The 11,281-nt window shown below is 47.8% G+C and overlaps 1 protein-coding gene and 1 long non-coding RNA gene across 2 annotated transcripts in view; one reads left to right on the top strand and one right to left on the bottom strand.

Annotated features, from left to right (window-relative positions):
- Positions 1-11,281, top strand: part of MEGF8 (multiple EGF like domains 8) — an 83,668-nt gene that overhangs the window by 24,973 nt on the left and 47,414 nt on the right. The window contains exons 15-16 of the mRNA XM_056543801.1: positions 4,429-4,623; positions 10,566-10,766. Of these exons, the coding sequence (XP_056399776.1) occupies positions 4,429-4,623; positions 10,566-10,766 (396 nt within the window). The remainder of the gene's footprint in view (positions 1-4,428; positions 4,624-10,565; positions 10,767-11,281) is intronic.
- The window catches only part of LOC130294226 (uncharacterized), a 59,454-nt gene that overhangs the window by 36,517 nt on the left and 11,656 nt on the right, over positions 1-11,281 (bottom strand). The window lies entirely within an intron of this gene.

Here is an 11,281-nt window from a genome sequence, read left to right as displayed (position 1 = left end):
ACTCAGTTTTACAAGATGTTCGATCTATACTGTATAAGGAAATACCAGTTAATTTAACAAAAGCAGAACAAACAGCACTCCATGAGCTTAAAAAGAGAGATGACCTTGTGATAATTAGAGCAGATAAAGGAGGAAGTGTTGTACTTATGTACAAAACCATATACACACAAGAAGCCGAAAGGCAATTAAGTGATAGGTCTACATACACTCCCCTTAAAACTGATCCGACTCCTAAAATTCTTAAAGGTCTAACTACACTCCTACATAAGTTTGTTGAACAAGGAATGCTGTCTAAAAAGAACGCGGAACGCCTCATACCAGAGGCACCCAAACCTGCAACATGGTACCACCTTCCCAAAGTACACAAAGCACAGACCCCACCCCCGGGACGCCCCATCGTCTCGGGAGTGGGGTCTACTACCGAATACTTGTCTCACTATTTAGAATGGTTACTATCCCCTCTACTCCCCTCTATACCAGCCTACATTAAAGATACTTTACACTTACTACAAACAATCCAAACAATGAATTGGGAATCAGGCTGGAACCTTTGCTCCATTGACGTGGTCAGCCTCTATACCAGAATTCCTCACGAAGCTGGTATAGGAGCTGTAAAAGAATTCCTAAAATGGTCTAATAAATCTGCAGAATTCATCCTATTTATAGAGGAGGCACTTACTTTTTTGTTAAGTAACAGTACATTTCAATTTGCTGACCAGTGGTATAGACAGGACACCGGGACCCCGATGGGTACCCCGGTGTCCTGTACATACGCAATTTTGTTCCTAGCAGTCTTAGAAAGCCAAATTATTTTTTCATCCCAGAACCCATACATCTCACAAGTGAAAATGTACATGCGTTATGTAGATGATATTCTCATAGCATGGTCAGGCTCAGAATCTCAGTTCAATGATTTTGTCACCCACCTTAATTTAACAAATACAGTGAATATGTCTTTCACCTCACACTATGGAGGTACCTCACTTGAATTTTTGGACCTGAGACTATTAGTGACAGGCAACAGACTTACAAGTGAAGGATACAGAAAATCCGTATCTAAGAACACCCTTCTTCACTATAATAGTTCTCACCCTAGCTCAGTGAAGAAGGGTGTCCCATACGGTCAGTTCGTAAGATTACGGAGAAACAATGAATCTGATGAGTCTTATAACACACAAGCAGAAGATTTAACTAAACGCCTGTTAGAACGCTCCTACCCTAGTAAGCTGATAAAAGATGGAAAAGAGCGAGCAGACATTTTGGATAGAAAAAATCTTTTAGTGGGCAAAAAGTGGAAAAAATCGGAACCAACTAAAAAACGATTCTCTTTTACGTTCCAAAATTCACCTATAAACCATATAATTGAACAAGCGGTTAGAAGGAACTGGCACATTATAGAGGGGGATCCCGACATAAAAGAAGTAGCCAGCCGCAAACCACTTATTTCATATAGAAAAAACAAATCGATAGGTGATATTCTGTTAAAAAGTCGAAAAACACTCCCTAAAAAAAGAGGTAACATGGTTAGAAAGTTCTATACCAAAGGGGAATTATGCTTGTAAATCTTGCAATTTTTGCAAATTTAATGCACAATTGAAAACGATGCGAATGGGCCCAATAACCCACACTGTTACAGATTTAATAACATGCCATACCAAACATGTAGTATATGTTATATACTGCCCATGTGGCTTCTACTACATTGGAAAAACTATACGCCAGTTATGCGCGAGAATACGTGAGCATATGTACTCACTGCGCACACTTAAAGGGGCACCTCGCCTAATATCCCATGTAGTGGAAGCCCACGGGGGAAAACCAGAAGTACTTATCTTTTCCGGAGTGGAGAGAGTTAAATACAGACCAGGTATTGATCTCAACCGCCTCCTGTTGCAGCGAGAAACATATTGGATTATCCATACCGCAGCAACAGGTCCTTTAGGCTTGAATGACAAAGTGGATTATGCCCCTTGTTTTGAAATCACTCTTCTTTTTTTATTATAATAAGCTGTTTTCTTATGACAGAAGGTATACGGAAGGTGTAATCTATGCTTGTGTTTAAGCTAACGCCTTCACACCAGACGTCACTACAGTTGGGAGGTACTAAGAAATTAGACCTGTGAACCCACCTGTATAAGAACCAGCCTACTATTCCTAGTTGTTCAGGCCAGAAGAAGCTCGAGCACCCCCTCCTATCTGGATAAGACAGAGTAATGCAGGGTTCATCAGGGGATGTAGTAGTAGGAAAAATGCTAATGCAATATGCAAAGATCATATGATGTGGCTGGTAAATATTTACTGCCAACAATAAAAGGATGCACGGTCCAATAAGGACCACTCACCCTGGTATGGATAAGGTATTGGGGTGGCCGAGAGATAACGGCTGGTCCCCTCATTGCAGCAGCAAATCTCCTCCTGTGAATTGCCGTCCATAATAGCTCTTACTGAATCAGTGTATCTTCGTAATTTTTCATTGAAATTGTTAAATAGATAGTCCCTTTGCTCCTTTGTTTATCTCGCTGCGGCATCCCGTGTTCTGTCGGATCCTAACCTCAGCCGATGTCTTTCACCGCGTGTTCTTTTGGGTTCCCATGCTCTTCCTTATTTATCTTTTCCTGTCCTTTTCCCACCTGCTTCTTTCTTCTCTCCATGCATTTTGTAGTTTTTATTAAAGTGTACCCATGGTTTCTGTTATGTGATGATAGCGCACCCAACAGGTCCTGGTTGGTAGTAAACCCGGTTCCCTAATAATCCCAGATGACCTGCCTAGACCTGCTGCATCTCGTGTTGCTCCCTTTATTGCATCATACATTTACGGGCGCCATGTTTTCTTTCCTAACTCTCTGCTCTTTGAAGTCTTATTGTGTTACTATGTTTTGTTTGTACTTCATATTGCGGTGGCCCACCTTGTTCTCTGCCCAATCAAGGCCTTTGGGTCTTCCTTGGTCCTCTTGTCATTCACCTCATTGCATTATATGCATGTTGTTAAATAAACTTTCTTAAAGGGGTTATCCAGGAAAAACCTATTTATTTATTTATATATATATATCTCAACAGGCTCCAGAAAGTTAATCAGATTTGTAAATTACTTCTATTAAAAAATCTTAAAACTTTCAGTACCTATGAGCTGCTGACATTGAGTTGTTCTCTTCTGTCTAAGTGCTCTCTGATGACACCTGTCTTGGGAACTGTCCAGAGTAGAAGCAAATCCCCATAGCAAACCTCTTCCACTCTGTGCAGTTCCCAAGACAAGCAGAGATGTCAGCAGAGAGCACTGTTGCCAGACAGGAAAGAAGAACTCAACTTCAGCAGCTGATAATTATTGGAAGGATTAATATTTTTTAATAGAAGTCATTTACAAATCTGTGTTTCTCTGCAGTGGCTGCCCTCATAGCCAATGGTCCTGTCTATTTTTGCAGGGTCCTTTTCTCACTCGGATCCAATAGGTAAGGTACTCGGAGTATGGAAGAGGGCCAATGACTGATGTGGATGTAATTTGATAAATGGAAATGAAAAAAAAAAAGTAGACGAATGCACTCACCCGGGATACAATCCTGCTTCAGTCCGCTTTATTCTTCAATATACAGAACATTCAGTGCAGTGCAGGTGTATAGTAGAGCGAGCGGGTCCCCCGCTCGCTCTACTATGCACCTGCACTGCACTGAATGTTCCGTGTATTGAAGAATAAAGTGGATTGAAGCAGGATTGTGTCCCGGGTGAGTGCATTCGTCTACTTTTTTGTTATTTCCATTTACCAGGATTGGGGACTTACGTCTGCAGACTTGAGTAGCACACCGTCACATTTAGCCAGGGCAGTGCTCCCCTCTCCCTGCCGGAGTATATCCCTAGTACGTGGGCAGTGCCGAGTCCTCAATTATTTATGAAGTGGATGTGATTTGATGTTTCCTCTCCTTCTGGCAGCAGCCACATCTATTTTTGATATCACTATCTTACTCGGTCCCCTGATGAACCCCGATACTGTCATTTATCGCACATAGAGGGGAAACACGTCGGGATATATAGGACATTTGTTGTTGTCTTTGATGTTTCATAGGCAGGAATCTGTATCGGTAATTAGGCATATTTTAGTGGGTTCATAGTTCAGGCCATATTTGCTTGGCCTTACATCTCAAACAATATTCTGCATCCTTTGACCTAAGTATCCACTATATGGTTATGTATCTGTATTGTTATGTTTGCACTTTTTTGTGCTGGAGGATTATTTTATTTAGAGAAATATTAAAGGTTACATTTAATAGAGCCATGTTACATTATTTCTTTGATAGTTGAGTGACAGAAAAATAAAAAAAATTTTAAGTAAAAGTTTTAAATAACAAAATACATGTAAATACAATTTTGCAAAAATGCAAAAATTTCGTTTTTTTTAAAGCAAAAAAAACCTAACACGAGTCTCTTTGTTTTCTTTAGGTATCTATTGTGCGCAGTACAACCATTACCCTGAGTCCTAGCACTGAGATGGACGTGTCTCTGGTGTATAAAGGTTTCATATACCCCATGCTGAGCCCAGACACTCCTCCGGATCGCGTCTCTATTTGGGCTCGCATCCAGCGGTTTTACGTCGTGGCTCGACTTGGCCGGTACCCAGGGACCATACACAACCTGGTAAGAAGTAGACAATGTAGATACCGAATTTACATTTCATAAAGACACGTCTCCACCAGATCTATGGTGTATCGATATGGATTTTCTGCTTGGAAAACCAGAAGTTGGTATATTGCCTGTAATGGGTCAAACTGAAGTCTGTTTCATGGAATGAGTCAGTCATAAGGGCACAGGAGGACCTAAACTGGTGGGAGAATCTCATTAGGCTACAACAGAGGGGGTTAAAAGTTTCTTTCCATGTAAAGGGTACTTTCTCGGTCAGCTCCATTGGGGACACAGAGACCGTGGGTATATCTTGCTGACACTAGGAGGCTGACACTAGGAGGCTGACACTAGGAGGCTGATACTAGGCAATACTAAAAGAAAGTCGGCCCCTCCTGGCAGGATATACCTGCCTACTGACTCTGAGCTAATCAGTTTTAGCTTAGTGTCAGTAGGAGGCAGACACAGGTCTGGGGCTCTTCAGACCTGGTCTTTTACTTTTTTATTTTCTAGTTAGGGACGTGTATGTAGCTTTTCTCTCTCCCCTTTGTTTACTTTTTTCAGGTGGGGATTCAGGAGCATGGCGCTACCTGTTCCCCCATATGCGCTGAAGGGGCACAGGCATAGAGTATGCACTGTTAACCCCTTCTCGCCACCGGCCAGCACCTGGGGCTTTACCCTTTGTCCGGGTCCCCCCTCTCATACCTGCTCGTTTCGCTGTTTCAGCCCGGCATGATGCAGGCGACACCTGGCTGGCTGAAGACGTCTCTAGGTGAGTATTCCGGGTAACAGGGTGAGTATCACCCCCCCCCTTCCTATTTCCCCTCTGGGACGTCATAACTTAACAGGGGTCTTATGGGGCCCGTGCTATCCTGCCAGAACAGTTGGGGTCTGGCCAGGCTCCACTTCTCCCCACTCGGCCATTCAAACGGTATCCGCAGTACAGCGACGTCCCTCCTGCCGGTCCTGCAGCACAGCAGTTCCCTGGCCGTATGGTGTCTGCTGGCAGGAAGGTGTGATTAATTCAGGCCGTCTTTTCTTTTCACCTATGTCCGACCCCAGACCCGACCCCCCCCCCCCCCCCTCCAGACAGGTGACTGCAGCCCTAGTCACTTATTACTCTGGTTTGGGCTGCAAGACTACCGTACGCCCCAGCCTTCCTGTGCCTTCCGCCCAGGATGTTCCTCCGGAACGTGCAGGTTCTGCTTCCCCTCCAGAATGGGTCTCCTTCCTCTCTGTCGATTTCCGACCTGACGCGGTTACTGCCTTAGAACGGTCTTCCTTGCGCTCACCCTCCTGGGAGGCTCGCTCAGTTTCACATGATCCTCCTTTTAAGCACTCTCACGAGCGACCTAAGGTGTTGTCCTCTAGCTCTTTGCCGGAGTTCTGAGCTCGGGACGGGCCCTCCCCCTATGGGTCTCGCTCCTCCTCCTCGGCCCCCGGCAGCGCCATCGTTCTAGGGGCTGCTTCCCTGGTCGCCAGCCTACGTCTCGGGCTCTCAGTCCCTTGTCCGCCTTGCCTTCGTCTAGGGCTACCTCCAGCCACTCACAATCTCCTGGGGAGCTGGAGGACGAGGCGTCTGGTTCTGCCTCTGATCCAGAGGACTGAACCAGCGTGTCTGACATGGTGGACAGCTTGGTGTCAGCCATCAGGGACAACTTTCGCCTAGAGAACCCTGGAACTTCGGACCCAGCTCCAGAAGTTTCCTTCCGCCGGTCCCATCGCTCTCCTAAGGTATTCAGTTCTCATGCTGAATTTGACACCTTACTGGAAGCGGCATGGAAGAATTCGGACAAACGCTTCCAAGGGACTAAGAAGATTCAGGCGCAGTTTCTGTGTTCCCAAGACTCAATTGCGAAATGGACAATGCCACCTGCTGTGGATCTTCCGGTTTCCCGACTGTCGAAATTCACTACTCTACCATTGGTGGATGCGGCCTCCTTTAAGGATCCGGCGGACAAGAGGATTGAGAATGTGGCCAAGTTTGCCTTTGAAGCCGCAGGTTCATCCTTGCTTCCTGCCTTCGCTTCTGCTTGGGTATCCATAGCTTCATCTGTTTGGGCTTCCCAGCTCCACAAGGGCATTATGTCTGCTGCCCCTCCTGACGATTTGACGGATCTTGCACTTCAACTCTCCAATGCTGGAGACTACTTGTGCTCTGCTTCCCTGGAGTCCGCCCGGTGTACCGCCTTTGCTACAGGTAACCTGGTGGCGATTCATCGCTCTATGTGGCTGAAAGCTTGGGATGCCGATGTTGCTTCGAAGAAGTCTCTCACGGAACTACCTTTCTCCGGTACTCTACTCTTCGGAAAACGCCTGGATGAGATTATCTACGAGGCCACTGGAGGTAAGAGCTCCCTGCTGCCGCAGAATGGATCTCGCCATACCGATTCCTGACAAAAGTCTACTTCCTTTCGGTCCTTTGCCTTGGGTCGTTCAGTCAAGCCGGCGCCTTGCAGGATCGGAAGGCTCCTTCCTTCAAGGCGCCCCCTTCCTGGAAGTCTGATGGCCGATCCGGCTGCTTTGCAGCCAAGTCAGGTAACCGTAAGCCTCCCTCTGCCTGAAGGGACGCCCCCACCCGGGAATTCTTCTAGGGTGGAAGGTAGTCTGTCTCTGTTCCGGGACGTTTGGTTAGCTCAGATACAGGATTCCTGGGTCTGAGACGTGGTTTCCGACTGCTACTGGATCGAGTTTGCTTCTTTTCCCCGGGATAGATTTTTTTTTTTATCGATCCCTGCCTCCTCGTTCTTCCTTTTTTGCGGCGGCCTTTTGGGTCGCTCTACAGACCCTTCTCGCTCCGAGAGTGATCATCCCGGTTCCTCCCGAGGAATGTTTTTCGGGATTCTACTCAAATCTTTGTCGTCCCCAAGAAGGGGGGTTCTGTCCGCCCTATCCTGGATATGAAGCTTCTGAACCGCCACTTGCTCCTGCAACATTTCCGCATGGAGTCTCTCTGTTCTGTAGTGGCGTCCATGGATCAGGGGGAGTATCTTTCTTCCGTAGATATCCGGGATGCTTATCTTTACATCCCAATTTTTCAGGCTCATAAGCGGTTACTTTGCTTCGCCGTCTCAGAGGGCCATTTCCAGTTTGTGGCTCTTCCCTTCACCTGGCCACGGCCCAAAGGGTCTTCACCAAGGTCATAGCGGCGGTGATTGCCATCCTTCGTGCCCGGGGTGTGCCAGTGATCCCTTACCTGGACAATCTCCTGATCAAGGCTCCATCCCTGGCCCAGAATCGGGAGAGTCTCCATCTCACAATGCACACCTTGTCCCGTTTCGGCTGGGTGATCAACTGGGAAAAGTCAATCTGTCTCTCTCTCCCAGTCTGTTTTTTTTTTTTTGGGACTCCGATTCATACGGCGTCCGCCCGGATTCGCCTCCCGCTGGACAAGCGCTGCTCTCGGTCAGTGGGAGATTGTCTTCTCCGTCGTCCTGTTCCAGTTTCCATTCGCTTTTGCATGGAAATCCTGGGCGGGATGGTTGTGGCTATAGAAGCTGTCCGTTTAGACCCCCAGTTTCATTGTCGCCCTCTTCAGCTGGCCCTTCTATCCTGGTGGGACAAGTCCCTGCTTTCCCTCGATTGCAGGATTCCCCCCCCCCCCCCTCCCACAGGGTTCGCCAGTCTCTCCTGTGGTGGCTCCAGTCTCCGCTTCTTCGGCAGGCATGGTCCTTTCCACCTCAGCATTGGGAAGTCATCACTACGGATGCGAGTCTCATTGGTTGGGGAGTAGTTTTACGGAATTGGATGGTCCAGGTTCATTGTTCCTCTCAGGAAGCTCTTCTCTCAATCAACATACTGGAACCCGGATGATCTTTCTTTGCCTTCTGCATTGGGAGCAGCTTCTCCAGGACCATCCTGTTCGTGTCCAGTCGGACAATGCCACGGCTGTGGCTTATGTCAATTGCCAGGGCGGCACCCGCAGTCCCTCGGCAATGGCCGAAGTCTCCAGGATTCTCCTCTGGGCGGAACGCCGAGTTTCCTCCATCTTGGCGATTCACATTCTGGGGGTGAAAAATTGGAAAGTGGACTTCCTCAGTTGCTCCTTGGCTGACCCAGGTGAGTGGTCTCTTTATCTGGAGGTGTTTGTGGAAATCTGCAACTACTGCGGACCCCGTATGTGGATCTCTTTGCGTTGCGCCACAAAAGGCAAGTTTCTCACTTCGTCACAAAGTCCCGAAATCCTCTGGCTGTGGATGCGCTACTGATCCCCTGGGCGCCCTTCGTCCTCCCCTAACTCTTCCCTCCTCTTTGCCTTCTTCCCAGGGTCGTGAGAAAGCTCAAAGCGGAGGGAGTCTCCACCATTCTCCTGGCTCCGGACTGGCCCAGACGCGCGTGGTACGCCAACGTCATTCGCCTCGTAGCCAACGTACCACCGCGTCTCCCAGTTCGTCCCGACCTGCTATCTCATGGTCCCCTTTGCCACCGCAATTTACTGTCGCTGCATTTAAAGGCGCGGCGGTTCTAAGGGCCAGGGTTTTTTTCCCCAGGTTATCCACACAATGATCAGTGCTCGTAAGCCTTCCTCTGCGAAGGTTGATCACCTTACTTGGCGGGCGTATTTTGGATGGTGCGAATCTTAATCATTCTCACCAGTTGTCTTTTTTTCTGCTGCGTCATCTTTCTTTTTTACAGTCCGGCCTGGAGCGATGCTTGGCCCCCAGTTCTCTTAAGGGTCAGGTGTCTGCTTTTGCTATTCTCTTCCAGCGACTCCTGGCGTCCGATTCTCCCATTCACACTTTTCTGCAGGGTGTAGCCCATGCGCCTCTGCCGTACAGATCCCCCCCACTCCACCGTGGGATTTGAACCTTGTACTTGGTGCCTTGCAAGGTGCTCCATTTGTTCCTCATGGCATCCTTTCTTGGAAGATGGCCTTCCTCATTGCGGTCACTTCCATCCGGAGGGTTTCGGAGTTGGCGGCTCTTTCCTGGCGTTCCCCCTATCTGGTTCTGCACCAGGACAAGGTCGTTTTTTTTTGTCCATCCCCCACCTTTTTACCTAAGGTGGTCCCTTCTTTCCACTTGAATGAGGATATCGTTCTCCATTCTTTTTGCCCAGTTCTGTCTGTGGTTCGGGCTGTTTGGACTTACCTTTGGGTCACTTCATCTGTGAGGCTCCTTCTTTGTTCTTCCGGAGGGTCGCCGTAAGGGTTTTCCAGCTTCCAAGGCGACCAATTTGCGGTGGATCCGTTCTGCAGGGGGAAGACTCGACCTTTCCTGGTCACAGGGGGGGGACTTTCTTTTAGTTTTGCCTAGTGTCAGTCTCCTAGGGGCACCAAGATATACCCACGGTCTCTGTGTCCCCCAATGAATCCTCCGAGAAAGAGATTTTGCGGTAAGCATAAAAAAATCTACTTTGTAGTTATAAATGAATAGCAAAAATCTTGCTTCTTTATGTATACATCTTCCATGTTGACGTATGCATAATAAGGTTTGTAGTCTCTTGCGTCCCAGAGGTATAGGTCTACATAGGAGCTGTATGCATAAAATGATTGGATATTATTGTGCAAAATTCTTTGTACAGTTCGATTATTATTATTTATTTTTGTTAACTAATGAAACTAGTTGCAAAAGTGGTACATGTCCTTGAATTACTGTTTCTGCTGATGTTTTAATCAAATGTGTGTCCAACATCTTGTCTCTTTCGTGTGTATGTCTAGACCAGTGTTTCCCAACCAGGGTTCCTCCAGCTGTTGCAAAACTAAAACTCCCAGCATGCCCTTGGCTGTCCGGGAATGCTGGAAGTTTTAGTTTTGCAACAGCTGGAGGCACCATGGTTGGGAAACACTGGTCTAGCTAGTCAGCTCGCTTTTATTGCAAATGGTCCGAATCCACCCAGAAACACGTGGTGTGAACAATTTTAATAAGATAATTTTTATTAAAACTAAGGTTTCTTCTTATGCATTGAGAATCGCTCTTAGATAGTTGTGTCTCACACTTTCTCTGCTTTGCTTTTGGCAGGAGGAGGTGGGGCGCTGGTTCGTCCACCAGGATAAGGAGAGGCGGTCTTTGCAGCGGAATAGCGGGGAGCTGTTGTTCCCTAAAGCAGATCGAGGAAGTCGCTACGCCGTGCAGATTGAAGGTTTTCTCAACAATACGGGCATTGGACACACGAGCGAGCTGAGCCTGACGTGGGATCGCACTGGAGTACTTGGTGGCAGCGTAAGTCATGGACACTGTTTATATTCAAGGGGTACTCCGCCACTAGACATCTTAACCCCTATCCAAAGGATAGGGTATATGATGTCTGATCACAGTGGTCCCGCCGATGGGGACCCCTGTGATCTCCCTGCTGCACAAGGCATTAGTTTAGAGCGTTGGGTGCAGCGCTGGAGGATCGTGACGTCACAGCCACACCCCCTCAATGCAAATCTATGGGAGGGGGCCTGATGGCTGTCACGCCTCCTCCCATAGACTTGCATTGAGGAGGCGTAGCTGTGATGTCACAAGCCTCTGCCCTGCATCGCCCGTCATACGGCGCTCGCTCCGTGCACCAGATGTCTGGGGTGCTGCAACCAAGGTAGCGAGGGTCCCCAGGGGCGGGACCCCCCGCGATGAGATGTCTAGAGGCGGAGTACCACTTTTATCAGCCATCAACTTTAATTGACTGCCCTTGTGTGTTCCAGAGAATTCTGAGTGTAATATAATAGGCTATGCTTCAGTTCAGTCTCTAATAG

This window comes from Hyla sarda, chromosome 10 (assembly GCF_029499605.1).
Source record: "Hyla sarda isolate aHylSar1 chromosome 10, aHylSar1.hap1, whole genome shotgun sequence".
Lineage (NCBI taxonomy): Eukaryota > Metazoa > Chordata > Amphibia > Anura > Hylidae > Hyla > Hyla sarda.
This window is presented reverse-complemented; position numbering and strand designations above follow the sequence as displayed.